This window comes from Staurois parvus, unplaced genomic scaffold (genome assembly GCF_062004578.1).
Source record: "Staurois parvus isolate SC_StPar_1 unplaced genomic scaffold, SC_StPar_1.0 ptg001826l, whole genome shotgun sequence".
Taxonomy (NCBI): domain Eukaryota; kingdom Metazoa; phylum Chordata; class Amphibia; order Anura; family Ranidae; genus Staurois; species Staurois parvus.
The window spans coordinates 342,060-364,455 of record NW_028319622.1 but is presented as its reverse complement, the minus strand read 5'-3'; the positions used below and the strand labels follow the sequence as shown (position 1 = coordinate 364,455).

At 45.1% G+C, this 22,396-nt stretch overlaps 1 protein-coding gene across 1 annotated transcript in view; it reads left to right on the top strand.

The window, feature by feature from the left end:
- Nucleotides 1-22,396, top strand: part of LOC149434127 (phosphorylase b kinase regulatory subunit beta-like) — a gene marked incomplete at its 5' end in the record, with an annotated part of 55,035 nt that overhangs the window by 11,566 nt on the left and 21,073 nt on the right. The window contains 2 exons of the mRNA XM_089664074.1: nt 15,987-16,077; nt 20,885-21,087. Of these exons, the coding sequence (XP_089520200.1) occupies nt 15,987-16,077; nt 20,885-21,087 (294 nt within the window). The remainder of the gene's footprint in view (nt 1-15,986; nt 16,078-20,884; nt 21,088-22,396) is intronic.

The window sequence follows — 22,396 nt, the reverse complement described above, 5'->3', positions numbered from 1 at the left end:
TGTACCCCTAACAGGCACAGGGTGACTTACACATAAGAGGGATATGGGGAGCTGAGACAAGGGTCTCCCCACCTCTCCAAAGGCGGCTGTGTTCCATGGGCCCCCCACCCAAACTCAAACTGGCTTTTTATACACTCAGGAGACAAATCCCCCCTCCCTGCATAATGACACAGAGTGGGGCAATCTATACTTAGCAGCAAGAGACACACACCAACAGAAAGTCCCATCAGGAGGGCTGCTTGAAACACCCCCCACTAAGTTAATACACATAAACACATACATCCCATAATAATTTGCTCCCAAGCAGGACACACAATAGAACAATGGGACAACCAGGTGGCATTAAACAATCAACAACCCCCCTCCCCACCTATACATGTCTACTCAGTATTAGGACATTTCACCCTGTACCCCTAACAGGCACAGGGTGACTTACACATAAGAGGGATATGGGAAGCTGGGACAGGGGTCTCCCCACCTCTCCAAAGGGGGCTGTGTTCCATGGGCCCCCCACCCAAAGTGACTCCCGTCACAAGTTGCATTTATTTTCGTTAGTAGATGTGAATGTGGTAAAGCTTCACTTTGTAAAAAAAAAAAAAAAAAGGAAAATAGAAAAAAACATATTTTTGCTTGCATATGGTTGGTTGACGGAAATCAGCAGAATTTGACCACATTTACTAAGCGCTGGGGAAAATGAGTGCAACTGCAGAGTTCACAGTCTAATTGCCTTTAGTAAATCAACCCCAGTGTTAAAAAAAAAAAAAAATTCTCAAGACAGATTTAAGACAGATTATACAATCAACCATGGGTAGAAGGAGAGAAGATGATTCGAAGGGGGAATCCCTCCCATAGTGCTAGTGTGCTAGTGAGCCTTCCCTGCTGGCAGAACACACTGATCACTGCTGGAGGCTATAGGCACTAGCAGTGATCACATGACCAAAATCAGACAGAGCTGGTTGTACTGAAGTTGATCGATGGATCGACTTCAGTACAACCAGCCTAAGGAAAAACCTGCGCTACACCCAAAAAAATTAATGACAAATGTGTGAATAAATATAGTGAACTGCTGCTACTTGAACACCAGAAAAATGCAAAACATATGAAAAAGTGAGTGCGCTGTACACTAAACAATCAGATACAGTGACCAAACATAATATATCCACAAAATAATAGTATGACAAAAAGTATAAAAGTGCTATAAAAAGTCCAAATTCATATAGTGAATAAATAAAAAAAAAAGTCCCAAATCCAGTAACACAGTGCTGTGTGCTGAAAGATCTTCCAACAAAAGTGTATAGGTATCCCGTACCTGGTGATGGAGGCCAATGGAGAGAGGGCTTCCCTTGCGGCTAAGTTCCGGACTCCCCTGAGAGTGGGACAGCGGGAGTCAGGCCCAAAGTTGCACAGGTCGCCTGTAGGAGTGCTGGTTGGTGGTCCACTCAGAAACACAGCTGGGGCATGGAGATAGGTCTGCAGACAGGAGGCACCTGTGCGTGGTATGCAAGCCCTTCCGAAATTTGGATGTTCACTGGGTAGTCGGTTCAAGCCAAGGTCAGGTACCAGGTGGGAATCAGAGCGGACGTAGTCAGATGGGATAGCCGAGGTCATTTACAGAGGAGCGAGAGAGAGAGTATCCATAAGCCAAGCAAAGGTCAGATCAGGGGTAAATCAGAGTAGACGGGTCCAGGAGCAAGCCGAGTCAGTAACAGGAAATCACAGGAAACCGCAACAGGGCACTGGGAGCTAGAGATCATCCAGCAACTTGAGGAAGTTATGAGACTCTTTATAAAGGCCTTCTGGCACCAGACTGAGGCTGATGTGTACTTCTGCGGCCATGTAGAGTACTGACAGAAATGCCAGATCTTCCAGAACGTCTGCCGTGGACAGGACCCTGACAATAGGTGTCTACAAGTGCTTGACACAACAGAAAAATCAGCCTCTCACCAGACACATCAATCTCCAATCCTAGAGGACGCCATTTTTGGAGAAACGCGCCGGCGGAGCTTTCTGTGACGTCACTTTGTTCTGGCTGGTGGTTTGACACCGCGGGAATTTTAAATGTTTACGCTGCCTTTATGCACCTTATCTGTGTAAGCGCAATACTTCAATAAATCTTTTGCTGGTTTATCGGGTTGCACTATGAAGACACAGTGCTGTGTGCTGAAAAATCTTCCAACAAAAGTGTATAGGTGTCCACAAGTGCTTGACATGACAGAAAAATCAGCCTTTTTCCAGACACATCGATCTCCAATCAAGAGATCAAACGAGCAGATGGTGTTCAGATCCAACACTGACATCCTAGTTAGCAGTATCAAGGAGATGAATGGACAACTGCAGATTCACCTCGACGGATTCATCACGCCAAACAGCTCTCCACGCCATGTAAGGAAAGGTTTACAACAGAAGAAGAAAACTTCATAGTGCGACCCGATAAACCAGCAAAAGATTTATTAAAGTATTGCACTTACATAGCTAAGGTGCATAAAGGCAGTGTACAAATTTAAAATTCCTGCGGTGTCAAACCACCGGCCGGAACGTGGTGACGTCACAGAAAGCTCCACCCGACTCATTTCTCCAAAAATGGCATCCTCTGGGATTAGAGATCGATGTGTCTGGTAAGGAGGCTGGTTTTTCTGTTGTGTCAAGCACTTGTGGACACCTATACACTTTTGTTGGAAGATCTTTCAGCACACAGCACTGTGTCACTGGATTTGGGACTTTTTTTTTATTTATTTACTATATGAATTTGGACTTTTTATAGCACTTTAGCAATATACTTTTTGTCATAGTATTATTTAGTGGCTATATTGTGTTTGGTCATTGTATCTGATTGTTTAGGGCAGTGTTTCTCAACCTTTTTTCAGTCAAGGCACCCTGTAAAATGATGGACAGTCCCGAGGTGCCCTTTAAAATGATGGACAGTCCCGAGGTGCCCTTTAAAATGGTGGACAGTCCCGAGGCGCCCTTTAAAATAATGGACAGTCTTGAGGCACCTTTTAAAATGATGGACAGTCCCGAGGCGCCCTTTAAAATAATGGACAGTCCCGAGGCACCCTCTAAAATGATGGACAGTCCCGAGGCACCCTCTAAAATGATGGACAGTCCCGAGGCACCCTCTAAAATGATGGACAGTCCCGTAGCACCCTCTAAAATAATGGACAGTCCCGAGGCACCCTTTAAAATGATGGACAGTCTTAAGGCACCTTTTAAAATGATGGACAGTCCCGAGGCGCCCTTTAAAATGATGGACAGTCCCGAGGCACCCTCTAAAATGATGGACAGTCCCGAGGCACCCTCTAAAATGATGGACAGTCCCGAGGCACCCTCTAAAATGATGGACAGTCCCGAGGCACCCTCTAAAATGGACAGTCCCGAGGCACCCTCTAAAATGATGGACAGTCCCGAGGCACCCTCTAAAATAATGGACAGTCCCGAGGCACCCTTTAAAATGATGGACAGTCTTGAGGCACCCTTTAAAATGATGGACAGTCTTGAGCCACCCTTTAAAATGATGGACAGTCCCGAGGCACCCTCTAAAATGATGGACAGTCCCGAGGCACCCTCTAAAATGATGGACAGTCCCGAGGCACCCTCTAAAATGATGGACAGTCCCGAGGCACCCTCTAAAATGATGGACAGTCCTGAGCCACCCTTTAAAATGGACAGTCCCGAGGCACCCTTTAAAATGATGGCCAGTCCCGAGGCACCCTTTAAAATGATGGACAGTCCCGAGGCACCCTTTAAAATGATGGACAGGCCCAAGGCACCCTTTAAAATGATGGACAGTCTTGAGCCACCCTTTACAATGATGGACAGTGCAGAGGCACCCTTTAAAATGATGGACAGTCCCGAGGCACCCTCTAAAATGATGGACCGTCTTGAGGCACCCTTTAAAATGATGGACAGTCCAGAGACACCCCTTAAAATGGACAGTCTTGAGGCACCCTTTAAAATAATGGACAGTTCCGAGGCACCCTTTAAAATGGACAGTTTTGTGGCACCCCATTCTAAAATAGGGTGCCTCTAGACTGTCCATAATTTAAAAGGGCACCCCATTCTAAAATATGAAAACTATTCTAATAGTTATATATAACACAGCAACATCCACACATGTAGGACACCCAACATTAGAGGGGATTTATTCTTCCAAAGCAAATACACCTTTACACACTGGTACTGACTAGTATTCCAATGTTTCTCTTCTCCCTCAGTTTTTCTCCATCACTGAACTAATGTGACCCCCAGCACTGATGGAGTGGGGTGGGGGAGGGTCCAACTAGGATGCCGTGCGGGCAGCTGACATCCTCCTTATCAACTGATGATGTCATTGGTTGTTAGGACGCCGGCGGCTAGTAGGTTGTAATGGTGCACAATGAAAACCTGTGGCTTTGTGTAACTAAAAGCAGACTTGTTCCACCCCCTGGCTTGTATACAAGTTTTGGGCAATTTTTAAATATTTTGCCAAGGCACCCCTGAAGAAACCTCAGATCACCCTGGTTGAGAAAGGCTGGTATAGCGCACGGCGCACTCACTTTTCATAAGTACAACCAGCCTGCCCATAGATGGTTCGAGTCTCATCCGGTTCCTGCCGAGATTCGATCCTTCTATGACCGGCTTCATACTAGAACAGTATTCACTAACGTCTTCATGTCGTAAAGTTCTTCTGAAATTTTCAGCTACTTTAACTTGAACCTGAATGTCTTACTTGCTTCTGTTCCAGAGATATTGTTGTAGTGAACCATTCAAAGTGCATATTTTAAAGCGAACCTATTAGGATTTGTCTGTTCTATAATCCGATCATCATCTTCCCCCCCAAGGTCGTAGTACTGTAATCGATGCAACTCTCTTAGATATTTCCCCAGGGATGAAATGCTGTATCCGGGAGTCAGCAATGGGATAGGTAGTAGGACTGGAAGTCCCCGGTGCTCCTCTAGGCTCTCGTAGTGACTGTCTCCTGCTGGTTGTACACACAGGTTTGTGGTTCGGTACACGGCGGCATTTACGCAGAAGATAGCCTCCTCTATAGCGCCGCACATCACTACGTTCCTGGTACACGGGAAGCAGGTAAAAAGCCGCTCGTCCTGTCGGCTTTTCCAGGGATGAACGTTGCTTTGCGTTTGACGCTGTCCGTGTCCGCACGTGTGCAATGTAACAGTCGTGAACTAACCTGGCGCACTTACAAAAAAAAAAAAATAACCACCTTATCCCTGTTACTTCATAGCAACAAATATTGCAGATCTGTCGTCTTTCTGTGTCCCCGAGGTCTTTGTTTCTGTTTCAATAGCGTTTATTAAGAAATTTTTGTTTTAAAAATACAACAAGTTCAAAAAACGCCCACACAGGGGCAGAGCAGAATAATAACACATAAACAGAGACATCCTGCTGACTTGTATTAGTCTAATAACGAAATGTCCAATGACATCGAGGAGGGACGGCAAAAGCCGAGCCAAATAGCAGCAGTAATCCAACATAGTATCGGGAAAAAAAAAAGAGGAAAGAAACAAGGTTAGAAGAAAGGAAAAAGAAAATAGAACAAAAAAGGGGAACCGGAAAGAAAACATGGAAGAAGAGAAACTAAAAGAATCACGGATCCGGGGCTAGCACAGGCAGTGACTATAAGTGGTCATAACTAGTAGGAGGCAAGGATGGCAAGGAATAACGTATCCAAGGTTCCCAAACCTTAAGGAATCTCGGATGAGAATCATGAAGAACGCTAGACATCTGTTCATCGAACAACATAGCATTCATCCGGGTCATCACCCCTTGGAAGACAACCGAAGGGGTTCTCCAAGCTTGAGCTATAGCACGTTTGGCCGAAAAAAATAGGTAGGATGCCAATTTCTGCTGAGACCTAGACAGACCCAAAATTGGGCAATGCAGGAGGGCCACACTTGCATCCCTACGGACCGTAATATGAAATAGCGTTTGTAGCAAACCAAAGACCCTAGACCAGAAGCCTATCAATCGCGGGCAGGACCACCAAATATGCAAGATGTCCCCGCGTAGACCGCAGTTCCAAAAGCACCTATTTCCACCAGTCTGATTAAAGTGAGCAGTCCGAGCCGGGACCCAGTACCACCTGAGGTCTTTGCTTCATCGGCTAAATGGGGTTTGAGTAACCTTCTACAGGATCCTTTGGCCTTTAATAAAACTGACATTAACATGGCCGGCAGTTTATTTAGGACACACTTCGTCATTTTTAAAAATAAATTCTACGGGGTTGATTTACGACATCCTCACGCACATTTACGACGTCCTCGCGCACATTTACGACGTCCTCGCGCACATTTACGACGTCCTCGCGCACATTTACGACGTCCTCGCGCACATTTACGATGTCCTCACGCACATTTACAACATCCTCACGCACACCAGACGTTTTTACAGCAGTTTTTGACGTCTTTTTCTACAACTAGTAAACCCCCCAGCCAGGGGCGGACTGACAACTCACAGGCCCCCCGAGTAATAGGGGATCATGGGGCCCCTGTGTACTCGCCCACACTCAAACCACACCTAAAAAAGCCTATGAAAGGTACCAGGGGCATGTAATGGGGCCCCCTACTGACCCAGGGCCCTTGGGCAGCGCCCAAATGGTCATTCCGCCCCTGCCCCCAGCATGTTCTCCTATGTGTCCATGCACACACAGACTGGAATCAACATTTTTCGGCTGCAAAAAAAAAACGGGACTAGTGGGTTTCTAGAGGAGTTTTTTAAGCTGCAAAAACGCAATAAAAAATGCCGCAAACCGGCGTTTTTGGACTCTTTTGACCAAAAAAACCTGCTAAAAACCGCAAACGTGGAAAAACGCTTAAAAAAGCTGAAAAACACATTTTTAACATGACGTTACCAGCGCGATCAAAACACCCGGTGTGCACGGAGACTGAAGACAAATAGGCCATGCACTTTGCAAAGTGCAGTTGCTCCAGAGCTTAGTAAATGAAGCGCAGCTTCACTTTGCAAAGAATACCCAAATGCGGCCCGCACGGCTGCATAGGTGTGAACCGGGGGCGAGAGGCTGAGTTAGCTGCCGGTCCAGGTAATGAGATGGATCCTGACATTAAAGTCGGGATCTCCCCAGAGCCTGGAGTGACATCCAGAACTAATGGCACCCGCCCATGGGTCCGCAGCGGCACCACCCGCACAGATGTGAACCTAGGGTCAGTGCACCGCTGAGACCCGAAACCAACCACTCCTGCCTCCTCCACAACTCGGCGCTCCAGTGACTGGCTCTCTGCTCACCGAAGACCCGAGAACTGAGCAATCAGCAGTCTTTGATCGCTCATTTCTCAGTGTAGAGGCAGTGGGGGACAACCGCAGCATCCGATCAATGCAGCATCCACCTGGGTAAGTATATATGTTTGTTTTCTTTTCCCGCACTTCTTTTATACGGCATGTAGTGTCAGTTTGTGGCTTTTAAGAATTTCTTGTATTGAAGGAAGACATCGTTTCTCTCCAATACAAAGCTGCATGTTGGATTTGCATTTTGTTGTTCGTTTTATATTTCGATTGGTCTTTATTGAACAGTCACAATACAAACCAGGTCAGTTGTGAAGGTCAAGTATGAGGCACAAAAGGAAAATAAACATGAGTATAAGTAATGTACAGATCAGGAACATACAATGCCATAATATAGAATAGAATGCTACAATGTGCCGTACAGAATACTATACAAACTCCGGAAGAAACCAATGCAAACATCTCATACTAAACACCAACAACAGAAACCAAGAAAGCCTGACCTGGGGTCACACTACTAATCGCACTGGAACACCACAGCATTCCTGCACAGGTCACATGCCATTCGCTGTGGTGAAGTTTGAACCCGTTCATTTTTTAATAGGCTCAAATGCACTGCATCTCATTGTGTATGCAGCAGTTTTGGGAATGCGCTGGATCGTATGGTTGTGTTTTACCATGTGACCCGGTGCTGGCCAACAACACGGCGTTTGCGAACTGTGTTTGGGTGTCATTAAAGTGATGCTAAAGTCTTTTTTTTTTCCTTTTAAAATAACAAACTATTATCATTGTATCATTGTCATCAGTGACACTCCCAGCCAGTGTCTGTTAGCGCCAGATTGCCCACCACATGATTACAGTCCCACTATAAGTCAGGGATCAAAGCCATTACCAGTATAGTGTCTATAGCTGCATAAATTCCAGTATATATACCATAGATTGTAGACACTATACGTTTCACAAAACACAATTATTATACACTTGCTACAAAACGCTAAAAAAAGCTGAAAAACTCATGTTTTTAACGTGACTTTACACAGCTAATGTTACCAGCGTTATTAAAACGCCCCGTGTGCATGCAGCCTGAAAGTTTTGAAAAAAGCCACAATATTTTCTACTTTCTGGTATAAAACATATCCAATAAAAAAAAAAACTTTTTTTCATAAATTGAGGTCAAAATGTATTCTGCTACATCTCTGGTAAAAAAAAAATCCCAATAAGTCCTCATGCACTTTCAAAATTTTCAGTTTTTATTTCATATATATAATAAACAATAAAAATCCCAGTGGTGTTCAAATACCATCAAAAGAAATCTTTGTTTTTGTGGGGAAAAAAAACGATGTTCATTTCATTTGGGTACAGTCTTGCATGACCAAGCAATTGCCAGTTTAAAAAAAAAAAAAATGTTTTTTCTTCATAAATTGAGGTGAAAATGTATTCTGCTACATCTTTGCTAAAAAAAAAAAAATCCCAATAAGTCCTCATGCACTTTCAAAAATTTTTCTTTTTTTTATGTATATATTAAACGATAAAAATCCCAGTGGTGATCAAATACCATCAAAAGAAATCTCTGTTTTTGTGTGGAAAAAAAAAACGATGTTCATTTCATTTAGGTACAGTCTTGCATGACCGCGCAATTGCCAGTTTAAAAAAAAAAAATCTTGTTTCTTCATAAATTGAGGGTAAAATGTATTTGCTACATCTTTGGTAAAAAAAAAAATCCCCATAAGTCCTCATTCACTTTCAACATTTTCAGTCTGTTGTTATGTATATAATAAATTATAAAAATACCAGTGGTGATCAAATACCACCAAAATAAATCTTTGTTTTTGTGGGGAAAAAAAACAGTATTCATTTCATTTGGGTAGTCTTGCATGACTAAGCAATTGCCAGTTTAAAAAAAAAAAAAAATCTTGTTTCTTCATAAATTGAGGTCAAAATGTATTCTGCTACATCTTTGCTAAAAAAAAAAAAAAAATCCCAATAAGTCCTCATGCACTTTCAAAAATTTTAGTCTTTTTTTATGTATATAATAAATGATAAAAATCCCAGTGGTGATCAAATACCACCAAAAGAAATTTCTGTTTTTGTGGAAAACAAAAACAGTATTCATTTAATTTGGGTACAGTCTTGCATGACCAAGCAATTGCCAGTTTAAAAAAAAATATCTAATTTCTTGATAACTTGAGGTCAAAATGTATTCTGCTATATCTTTGCTAAAAAAAAAAAAAAATCCCAATAAGTCCTTCATTTCGGTACAGTCTTGCATGACCAAGCAATTGCCAGTTAAAGTAGCGCAGTGCTGAATAGCAAAAAAATTGCCCTGGTCCTGAAAGGGATAAAACCTTCAAGTGGTTAAATATACACTTTGGTTCACTTTAAGCAGATGAGCTTCACCCGTAAATATGTAAAAAAGATATAAAGTCTGTTCAACGTTGGCGGAAGCGGAGTCTCCCAAAGTGCCGTGACCCCCAGTGTACAGATTGCGGCGTCTCACAAAGTGCCGTGACCCCCAGTGTACAGATTGCGGTGTCTCACAAAGTGCCGTGACCCCCAGTGTACAGATTGCGGAGTCTCACAAAGTGCCGTGACCCCCAGTGTACAGATTGCGGCGTCTCACAAACTGCCCCCCAGTGTACAGATTGCGACGTCTCACAAAGTGCCGTGCCCCCCAGTGTACAGATTGCGGCGTCTCACAAAGTGCCGTGCCCCCCAGTGTACAGATTGCGGCGTCTCAAAAAGTGCCGTGCCCCCCCCCAGTGTACAGATCGCGGCGTCTCCCAAAGTGCCGTGACCCCCAGTGTACAGATTGCGGCGTCTCACAAAGTGCCGTGCCCCCCAGTGTACAGATTGCGGCGTCTCACAAAGTGCCGTGACCTCCAGTGTACAGATTGCGGCATCTCACAAAGTGCAGTGCCCCCCAGTGTACAGATTGCGGCGTCTCACAAAGTGCCATGCCCCCCAGTGTACAGATTGCGGCGTCTCACAAAGTGCAGTGCCCCCCAGTGTACAGATTACGGCGTCTCACAAAGTGCCGTGCCCCCCAGTGTACAGATCGCGGCGTCTCACAAAGTGCCGTGCCCCCCAGTGTACAAAATCGCGGTGTCTCACAAAGTGCCGTACCCCCAGTGTACAGATTGCGGCGTCTCACAAAGTGCCGTGACCCCCAGTGTACAGATTGCGGCGTCTCACAAAGTGCCGTGCCCCCCAGTGTACAGATTGCGGCGTCTCACAAAGTGCCGTGACCTCCAGTGTACAGATCGCGGCATCTCACAAAGTGCCGTGACCTCCAGTGTACAGATCGCGGCGTCTCACAAAGTGCCGTGCCCCCCAGTGTACAGATCGCGGCGTCTCACAAAGTGCCGTGTCCCCCAGTGTACAGATTGCGGCATCTCACAAAGTGCCGATACCCCCCAGTGTACAGATTGCGGTGTCTTACAAAGTGCCGTGACCCCCATTGTACAGATTGCGGCGTCTCACAAAGTGCCGTGCCCCCCAGTGTACAGATTGCGGCGTCTCACAAAGTGCCATGCCCCCCAGTGTACAGATTGCGGCGTCTCACAAAGTGCCGTGACCCCCAGTGTACAGATTGCGGCGTCTTACAAAGTGCCGTGACCCCCATTGTACAGATTGCGGCGTCTCACAAAGTGCCGTGCCCCCCAGTGTACAGATTGCGGCGTCTCACAAAGTGCCGTGCCCCCCCAGTGTACAGATTGCGGCGTCTCACAAAGTGCCGTGACCCCCAGTGTACAGATCATTTTGCTGTTTCTGAAGTTCCCGTCTATAATGTCACTTGTAGCCATTAGCGCCCGTTCGCACGCTTCCAGTACAGCCAGAAATGTATTTTATCTCGCGGTGGACCATTACCCACCAGCACCGGCGGGATTAAAAGCCCCATTATCAGCTATTAGTATCTCAGTGACATATATATTAAACACAGTGACTGTGAGAACAGGGCCCATAACGCTGATTATCTTCATTACATGAATTGCAGAGTCTCATTGGGCGCAGCCAGGCAACGGCGGAGAACGGAACAGCAAATTCAGCATAAAAATAACATCATATGTCCAATTAAGTGTCAGTAACTGGCACAAAATCTGCTGACCCCGGTGGACAGGGAAAATGACGAGATGACTTTCTCTATTTTTCTTTTTTTTTTCTTTCTTTCTTTTTTTTTTAATTTTTTTCTTTTTTTTTTTCCTTTCTTTTTTTGTTTCTTTTTCTTTCCTTATTTCTTTTTTTTTTTCTTTTTTTTTTCTCTTTTTTTTCTTTCTTTTTTTCTTTCTTTCTTTTTTTTTTTTTGCAGCAATAATATGACATTTCATTAAGGCTGTCTCAGAGCTCCCGCGTATTACTGCCATTCGTCACGCTGATTGTTAATTGGCCGAGTTATGGATAATGAGGACATTTGCGAAGAGGCTTCTATATTATGCTGTGTGGCTGCTTCTTTCATCATATGCTAGATGGCAGCAGATGGAGTAAGGCAGGCCATAGACGGGCCGTTTTTCGGACGATAATTGAAAAATCGGTCGGCCCCATTGCCGATGCTGCCACCAACCATGACTGATAAAAATAAATGTGAAGATCCACAAAAAATGGCCGACGGGCTGGCCCCACTAACGGCTTGAATATCGGCCGATTTTTCATGCGGACGAAAAATTCGGCTGATAAACGACCCGTCTATGGCCTGCATTAGGCCCCCGGATCTAGATTCGCTTAGCAGGGGATCCCTCCGCTGATCCCCTGCTGAGTGGAACGGAGCTGCCGGATGACAGGTCTGTGCCCGTTCTGCGTAAGGGAGCTGACACCGGACGCAGCCCATTCTGATCTATTGAGTAGCTGGATGCGGTCTGTTTACACCCGACTGCCCACCGAACCAGTCTGGCCAGACTGAGGGGAATGAATCCCCTTTCGTTTTTGTTCTTTTTTTGGGGGGGGGGGGGGAATTTTGTTTTTTCTGGCCACATCGGATCTGACCCAGAGGTAGGCAGGTGTAAACGGACACAAGCGCTCCTTAGGAGGGAATGGAATGTCCGATCAGATCCAGCTGTCCGTTTTTCACTTATTTGAAAGGGCCTGAAGAAGGGAAACTTCACATCATGGGTCCTTCGTAGAGTGATGGTACCCTTGTGATCTGACGATGCCATTAGATCAGAGGGAATTAATCAAGGTTTAAGGAGGTCCGATTACTACAGTTTTCTTCCAGCCGAGGTCCAAATCTCACGTTTGTGCTGGGACTGGGAAGGATTGTAGATATTGTATGTCTGAAAAATATATCAGGGTTCCCTCTTACATTAGGTGTCCCCATATGAATGCCCCCTTACATCAGGTGTCCCCATCAGAGTACACCCTTCCATCAGGTGTCCCCATCGGGGTGTCTCCCCATCAGAGTACCTTCTAACATCGAGTGTCCCCATCAGAGTGCCCCCTTACATCAGCTGTCCCCATCAGAGTGCCCCCTTACATCAGCTGTCCTCATCAGAGTGCCCCCTTACATCAGGTGTCCCCATCAGAGTACCCCCTAACATTGAGTGTCCCCATCAGAGTGCCCCCTAACATCGAGTGTCCCCATCAGAGTGCCCCCTTACATCAGCTGTCCCCATCAGAGTGCCCCTTACATCAGCTGTCCCCATCAGAGTACCCCCTTACATCAGCTGTCCCCATCAGAGTGCCCCCTTACATCAGCTGTCCCCATCAGAGTGCCCCCTTACATCAGGTGTCCCCATCAGAGTGCCCCCTAACATCCAGTGTCCCCATCAGAGTACCCCCTTACATCAGATGTCCCCATCAGAGTGCCCCCCTTACATTGGATGTCCCCATCAGAGTGCCCCCCTTACATCAGGTGTCCCCATCAGAGTACCCCCTAACATCGAGTGTCCCCATCAGAGTGCCCCCTTACATCAGGTGTCCCCATCAGAGTACCCCCTAACATCAGCTGTCCCCATCAGAGTACCCCCTTACATCAGGGTATATATATACTGTATAAAAGCTCTAATGAGCCGGTCCCTCTGTTTCCTCTTGTACCAAATTTTTTTTTTAACATAAAAAAGTCATTTTACATATATTTGAAAATGCATTCCAAAAATGTAGATTAAATGTATTTTTAAAGACATACAGTATATTTGAAAATGTATTTAAAAAATATTTTTTAGATATTTTGTAATACAAATGCATTGCAACATACAGTGTGTATATATATATATATATAAGCGCTAACGAGCCGGGCCCTCTGTTTCCTTCATTTTGTAAAGCGCTGAGCAAACTGTTGGCGCTATATAAATCCTGTATAATAATATATGTGTGTGTGTGTATATATATATGTGTATATATATATATATATATATAAAATTTTAAATATATTTTGAAATATATTGAATATGGGCAAAATTTTAGTATTTTAAATTTTCAAATATATGTCAATATATTTGGGAGGAATATTTTTTAGATCTATTTTCCTTCCATGTGGGTACATTCCCCTCCATCCTCCCCCATTTACATCGTCCACAGATCTGGGCTAATTGCCTTCTGTATGGTGTTGCCATGACTGATCATTTTCATATTGCAGTCCTCATAGCGGGATAATTGCTGCCAGACGGCAGAAGGTCTGTAGGAGACTGGAAGGGATTATTCTCTCTTTCATGGTGTCACTTTGCGATGGTAAATGTTGTCACACAATATGGAGTAGCAGAGGGGCGCTCAGGCTGTACAGCGGAATCCCGCCATGCATTGGTCACGTGGCTGCCGGCTCGTAGTTTGGTCTTTTTTTTGTACCCTGTAAACTGTTTTTTTTTTTCCCCCAAAATAATTGCTTTAATCCCATTACTTTTTATGACTTGAATGACTTTGATCCCGGATTTGATGAATAAAGGCACTGCAGCCCTTTCAGGACATATTTACAAACTTATGCAGGCCATACGTGATTCGAATTCCGAACGACTTTCGAATGAAAATTGGACCTAAGAATAATCGGACGATTTTCGCTCTGTTATTGGGGCAATGTCATCGGACGATTTTCGTGGTTCCTCCCCATTTTGTTTATCGGGCGTGCTGGAAAATACGTGAAAAATGACCGATTTTCAAAATCATTGGTGGCACCATCAGATTACTGAACGAATGACGTTTTGATTTTCGGAAAAAAAAATCGTTTGGAATTCGAACCATGTATGGTCTGCATTAAAGTGTTATTGGGCAGCACGGTGGCTAATTGGTTAGCACTTCCACCTGGCAGTACTCTGGTTGTTGGTTCGAATCCTAACCACGGCACCTCCTGCCTAGAGTTTGCATGTTCTCCCTGTGCCTGCATGGGTATCCTCTGGGTACTCCGGTTTCCTCCCACACTCCAAAGACATGCTGGTAGGTGAATTGGCTCCTGTCTATATTGGCCCTAGTATGTGTATGTATGAATGTGAGTTAGGGACCTTAGATTGTACGCTCCTCGGCGGCGGGGACTGATGTGAATGTACAATATATATGTAAAGTGGCACCACTTGCCTGGAATTTGCATGTTCTCCCTGTGCCTGCATAGGTTTCCTCCGGGTACTCCGGTTTCCTCCCACACTCCAAAGACATGCTGGTATGTGAATTGGCTCCTGTCTATATTGTCCCTAGTATGTGTATGTATGAATGTGAGTTAGGGACCTTAGATTGTACGCTCCTCGGGGGCGGGGACTGATGTGAATGTACAATATATATGTAAAGCGTGGCATAAACTGACAGCGCTATGTAAGTACCTGAAATAAACCCAAAACTGACAATGTCATATGTTGCAGCTTACTAATCATTCAATGCAGCGGCTGCATTTGTTTTCTTTTTTTAGGCTTTTTTTTCCCTCTGTTTTCACCTGGTGATCTGGCCAGTAACCTACCTCCCGTATTAGTGAAACACAACTCTGGAGAAATGGGCACAGGATACACAGTAGACAACAGCATTGTCATTCTGGGGGGGAAGGGGAGTATTACATGTATTAGCAGATTTATATTCGCTAACAAATTGAAGCCAAACTCCAGCCCACGCTGGAGCACTTGCCGGTGCTGACCAATCAGAAGCCATCCAGCCTGCTGCAAGGAGAGGAGACCAAGCCTTGGGAATTTCAAATCCCTGTGAAGCGTTTTTTTGCTTGTGTGACAGCATGGGATCAGTACAGGGAAGTTTTCCGCACCGCTCCTGTGTAAACTCAAGCATGGGATCGGTGCAGGGAAGTTTCCCGCACCGCTCCTGTGTAACTCAAGCATGGGATCGGTGCAGGGAAGTTTCCCGCACCGCTCCTGTGTAACTCAAGCATGGGATCGGTGCAGGGAAGTTTCCCGCACCGCTCCTGTGTAACTCAAGCATGGGATCGATGCAGGGAAGTTTCCCGCACCGCTCCTGTGTAAACTCAAACATGGGCTTACACAGGAGCGGTGGAAAAACCTCATGCGATTTGGATGGGAATCGCACCGCATTCCTGTTCAAATCGCATGCTGTTCTTTGCAGTGCAATTTGCGCCCATTCATTTTGTATGAATACAAATCGCACCGCAAAGTATCGGTTTCGGATATAGGGAGCATTTTCACGAGTACTCGGCACTGGCGCATCCCTTGAAAGCTGCAATATAATGTTTGATTTTGCGTTTAAACCGCTTTAAATGTTCGTGGCTTTCACCCGTGCAGAAGAAGCGGCTGCTTGTGGTAAGTGAAGCGGCCAATCGGAGATGTTTGTTAATAATGGACACGTTGTACCCGGAGTGGCACTGCTTTGTTTTCTGTTTCCAGGTCTGTTGTGCGTCTCGCTGCCAGTCTGTTAGCTAAAATAGTGGACAGCCTTGCCCCATCCATAACTAACGCTTTAGTTCAGGGGAAGCAGGTAAGTGGACAGCTCACTTTTTTTTTTTCTTTTTTTAAATATCTAATTTCATCTCCTCTAGGGTGGTGCCCTATGGAGGTGTGGCCTGTAGCAGCCAGTCATATTTCATTTCTGGAGGGCAGAGGCTGAATCACAATCAGACACTTTGTTCCATTTTTTTTTCTCCATCCTTAATTAAAGGACACAGTCCAGAAATCCCTTACGCATGGGTATACTGCCAGCTCCTAGGGCAGGGGGTGTCAAACTCAATTTCAATTGACTTCTGTGTTACCAAATTAATAAAGAAAATACGATTTTTTTTGTACTTGCCAAAAAAAAAATCCTTTTTTCGGTGGCCATTGAGGAACAAGGAAGATCTTCAACCTTCAGGTTATGCTGCAACCTCCAGGAAGAGTGGACAATGGGAAACATGTAGGCCAATGCAGTAATCCAGGGGTGTCAAACTCAATTTCGTGGTGAGCCGCATTATGGCTGCCCTCAAAGGGCCAGTTGTATCCATAAGACTAGATGTCCAGAGCACCCCCCCCCCCATTACATCATAAATCAAGAGTCACCCCACCACCCCTTACCTTGTGCTGCTGGCCTGAAGAAGTTGGGGGCGGAGCTGGGAAGCAGAAAGTGCAGTCGCCAGAGGAGGACTGGTGTCAGCTGCACAGAGTCTGCAGAATGCAGGGGAGGTGGAGACAAGGGGGTGCTGTGACTGCACGGAGAAGTGCAGGATCTGGAGAAGGAGTTCTGTCCTCTCTGCGGCCAGCTGCTAAGACGGGGGGGGGGGGGGCAGATACAAGCCTATCCGCAGCTGCATGGAGAAGCACAGGATCTGGAGGAGGAGTTCTGTCCTCCTCTCTGCCGCCAATTGCTGAGACAGGGCTGGAGGCAGAGACAAGCCTATCCACAGCTGCACAGAGAAGTGCAGGATCTGGAGAAGGAGTTCTGTCCTCTCTGCAGCCAGCTGCTGAGACGGGGCAGATACGAGCCTATCCGAAGCTGCAGGGGGAAGCACAGGATCTGGAGAAGGAATTCTGTCCCCTCTGCAGCCAGCTGCTGAGACAGGGGGCAGATACGAGCCTATCCGTAGCTGCACGGAGAAGCACAGGATCTGGAGGAGGAGTTCTGTCCTCCTCTGCTCCCTGCTGAGACAAGGTGGGGGCAGGGAACAAGAGGGGTGCCACAGCTGGAGTGCGAGTGCCTCATGAAATGTAATGGCAGGCTGGATTCGGCCTTGTGTTTTACATGTGTGCTAGAGGTTTGAACACTGCAAATTAAAGAGGGGTCAGCTCCCTCTATACCCCCTATGCCTGCTCAAGAATTGAGTGCCCCTCTTATGCTGGATCTGCCTGTCCTTCTCTGCCAGTAACACAATAGGGTTCTCCCAACCTTGCAAAGCCGAAACCTGGTCCTTCATGCTTGCTTTTTCCAACTTTTATGGCAAAACACTTCCCTGTTTGCACTTATTTTTTCCTTTGACCCGTTGCTGCGGTTTTAGTCTCAAATGTTTTGTGGGACGGATGTTAACCCTTTCCTGTTCTCACTTGCTACAACTGATCTGTTGAGCAGGGCTAGGATTACAGACCCCAAAAAGAAATGGTCTCCTATAGGACTTTGATGTAGCCATGACAACATGAGTTCTGTTAAATAAATATATTAATTTATTAATACAAAATTCATCCTTACAAATAATAAACAATAAAAAATTCATGTCATATCTCTGGCATAGCTACATACAATCAGTATCTTGAAATACAAAACTGTCTGATCAATGTCAAAAGCAAGTAAGTAACACAATTACAGACTGATAGTTATGATAACGTTTGGTACTGACGCGTTTCGATTAAATGAGGCATAATCTTCCTCATGGGGAATATGAAAGGTACATGTATTGCCAGAGTTTGCAAGAGATCATGTCAGATCCAGCCAAAGCTCCACCAGTGCCTCATATGAGTTCTAGTCCCCAAGGAGCCAATTGGCTGCTCAAGATCCAATGAAAGGTGGGGGAGAATAAGTAGAACACATGGCCACCACCTAGAGATGTCCAACTCTAATTGGTGCAGCAGATAATCAAACAGAATGGAACTCTGGTGTCTACCCATTAGTGGGACATTAAATGTTGAGTACAATGTGCATAATGATATGGAAAGCATATAGTATCAGAGTGATCACATACTCCTGCACCATGGAGTTCCATGGAGTCCAGCAGTCCATGGAGTCAGAGTTTGTGATCACTCTGATACCATATGCTTTCCATATCATTACGCACATTGTACTCAACATTTAGTGGCCCATTAATGGGTAGACATCAGAGTTGCATTCTGATTGATTATCTCCTGTACCAATGTGTATTGGAGTTGGACATCTCTAGGTGGTGGCCTTGGGGTTCCATGGAGTCCAGCAGTCCATGGAGCCGGAGTTTGTGATCACTCTGATACTATATGCTTTCCATATCTTTACGCACATTGTACTCAACATTTAATGGCCCACTAATGGGTAGACACCAGATTTCCATTCTGTTTGATTATCTCCTGCACTAATGTCTATTAGAGTTGGACATCTCTAGGTGGTGGCCTTGTGTTCCACTTGTTTTCTCCCCCACATTTCATTGGATCTTGAGCAACTATTTGGCTCCTTGGGGACTAGAAAACCTGGCTATGTGGCACTGGTGGGGCTTCAGGTGGATCTGACATGATCTCTTGCAAACTCTGGCAATACATGTACCTTTCATATTCCCCTCTGATGAAAATTATGCCTCATTTAATCGAAACGCGTCAGTAACAAACTTTATCTTTACTATCAGTCTGTAATTGAGTTGCTCATTGCTTTTGACATTGATCTGACATTTTTGTATTTCAAGATACTGATTGTATGTAGCTATGCCAGAGATATGACATTCATTTTTTATTGTTTTTTATTTGTAATGATGAATTTTGTATTAACCTCCCTAGTGGTCTGATTATGTCAGTATTTCTGTGCTCAAAATGGTACATTGTTTTGCATGGAAATGTGTAGTTTTTTTTATTGTAGGCCTGTAATTTTTAGGAATACTTCACAGAAATCTGTCCGAGCAAGAGTCTAATAAACATCCCGGGGATGATAAAATTTGAAACACAAAATCATAAATTATAATTTATTAAATAATCATAAAAAATATTATAATAAATGTAATTCAATAATATAATCAAACCAAAAACACTGAAATGTGAAATATAGCGCCAAGTTCGCACATCGCTGAGCTCAGTCGCAGAATCGTTTTCAGTGTCTGATGAGGAATTTCCCCCACAAATAATTATCACTCAATTCTGCAAGTGGTTCTGATTTACTATCGCTGTTCTCTAGCCGGTCTAAAACCGCGTCTGGCCTAAAGGGACGCTTTTTGGACGCCATGGACGTTTCTCAGTTTCCAGGCACAAAGAACAGTAAAAATGCAGGCAGGGCGCCGGACAAAGCACTCGGGACAAAATGTATGTGAAATGGTTTGATACAGGAATGTTATACTATGTGATTTTAGTGAATGTCACTTTTTGACAATTTTAAATTTCCCACCGGTTCCGTCCCCCGTACGTCCCGATGCTCGCAGGGAACGGAAGACGGATGCCGGCATCGGCCAGAGGAGATGGGCGGGGACGAGCGCAGGACAAGGTAAGTACAGAAGAGATCCCGGAGCAACGCTGCAGTGTATTCCTGAGTGTAGCTCGGGGGGGTTACCGCTTCTGGTACTGAAAGTTAACCCCAAGCTACACTCGGGAATACCTCCAGGGGGGTTAATAAAACAATATATTTTTAACTCACGGTGTCATGGCTGCATTAAAGTCCCATGGGAGACTATTTCTTCTTTGACATAATATTAGGGACCTCCGATCACCCACCCAATTCTATAGGCACTAGAGAGCGCTGAAAACTTGATTCTCACAGAGTCCAACCTCATGTGGGTGACAGTGTACCCATCTGTAAAGAATTCTATATCAGAACCTTGGGAGAAAAAAGGTTTTTATGGCGAGTACAACAATAATCCTGTTTTTTGGAAGTTAATCATGCACATAATGGATGTATCACCCAAGTGTGTGCATTTGTGGATACAACACGACCCCTACCATGGACGGACTATTGCTTTTTCAGCAGGCGCTTCCACCTCTCTTGCTGAGAGTGATCTGACCTCAACCCGAATGCTGTTTCTCTCATGTCTGTGGGTATCTAAAAGCACAACAACCAGTTAGATTGTCAGCCTTCGAGTGCACATTAAAAGGTAAATGGAAAATCTGGTTACCAAGGCCAACACACGGTTCATTCTTCAGCAGCTGACGGCAGAAATATTTGCCTCCAGACTTGAGTCTTTGTCTGACGGTGTTTACGAAGCTAAGCAATTTTCGAGACTGTGGTTTCTGTACGGTTCTAATTCCGGCTGCACAATAGCGGTCTCCATACACAGTAGTAGTTAGGGGACTCTCAGGTAGAATCGTATTGACACCGTGACTTCTCAGACAAGTAATTGGCTCTATCTTTTCGTAGTTCAGCTAACAAACTAATCCATTATTTTGCCTTTGCTGGGAATGCTCTGTGTGAAGCTCTTGGTTTCTAACAAGCATGTTCATGTCACTATGTGATTACTTGCAGCTGCTGCAAAGAAACATTTCAGACTTGGGGTGTTTAGTATCTGGAATATTCCTGCAGAAAATAATTGTTGGACTGTTTTGCTTGCTGTAGTGAATAGTGTTTTGCACGTGCCCCTTGTAGACTCAGATGTGGATGTTGCTGTAGGATTTGCAGGCTCGGTGCTCATTACCAGCTCACTTGATGGATGTGTTTGTCTTCCCAGGTAACTCTGGGGGTCTTCGGTCACGAGGAAGCTGTCATCTCCAACCCGCTGTCCCCTGGGGTGATAAAGGACATTATTTACAGCAAGTGTGGCCCCTACGATGAGCGAGAGGCTGTCCTGCAGCAAGAACTGGTCATCCATATTGGCTGGATTATTTCCAATACTCCAGAACTGTTCAGCGGCATGTTGAAGATCCGTGTCGGGTCAGTCATTTTTACCTGTTAGTGGACTCCCCATTTGTCTTTGTGTCAAGCGTTTCGCCATTTACTTTATTTTAATCGTACATCACAGGACGCAGTGCAGGATGTAATCATGACTATTTAGGTTATGCAGGTCAGTGGACACTGGCAGACCAATGAGATGGGAAGTCCTCCCCTACGTAACTCCTCCCACACAGGAAGTACCACTTTTTTCACCAGTCTTGAAGGTGATGGGCACCAAAGTTCATCTCTCTGTATGGGTTTCTAGTGGTCCTAAAATGGTTCCAGTAGGGATCAAGGGAAGCACCACTTTTTTCACCAGTCTTGAAGGTGATGGGCACTGAAGGTTAGCTCTCTGTATGGGTTTTTAGTGGTCTCAAAATGGTTCCAGTAGGGATCAAGGGAAGTACCATTTTTTTCGCCAGTGTTTTGAAGGTGATGGGCACCAAAGTTCATCTCTCTGTATGGGTTTCTAGTGGTCCTAAAATGGTTCCAGTAGGGATCAAGGGAAGAACCATTTTTTCTGCCAGTATTTTGAAGGTGATGGGCACCGAAGTTCAGCTCTCTGTATTGGTTTCTAGTGATCCTAAAATGGTTCCAGTACTGATCAAGGGAAGGACCACTTTTTTCACCAGTCTTGAAGGTGATGAGCACTGAAGTTCAGCTCTCTGTATGGGTTTCTAGTGGTCCTAAAATGGTTCCAGTAGGGATCAAGGGAAGCACCACTTTTTTCACCAGTCTTGAAGGTGATGGGCACCAAAGTTCATCTCTCTGTATGGGTTTCTAGTGGTCTTAAAATGGTTCCAGTAGGGATCAAGGGAAGAACCATTTTTTTCGCCAGTGTTTTGAAGGTGATGGGCACCAAAGTTCAGCTCTTTGTATGGGTTTCTAGTGGCCTCAAAATGGTTCCAGTAGGGATAAAGGGAGGTACCAGATTTTTCACCATTCTTGAAGGTGATGGGCACTGAAGTTCATGTATGGGTTTCTAGTGGTCCCAAAATGCTTTCCAGTAGGGAGGAAGGAACTGGTTGACCAGTTCCATTTTTGTAGCCAAGATGCTGAAATGGATGACACCCAGGCCCTGTGAGGACATGATGAAGATTCAGCGGGGATTGCCTGTAATGGAACATTTCAGCACTAGATCGTGTGTTATGGAGCCCTGCATAGTTCAAGCACTGACCAAGGTGTTTTTCGGCAGGGTGCTGTAACGGTCCAGGGCAGTGGACCCCCAGAGCAAGGGGGACCAAGTCCCTGAGGGGGCTTAGCGACAGAGCCCGCCATGATGGGTAAAATTGGATCCCTGTCCTGTTTG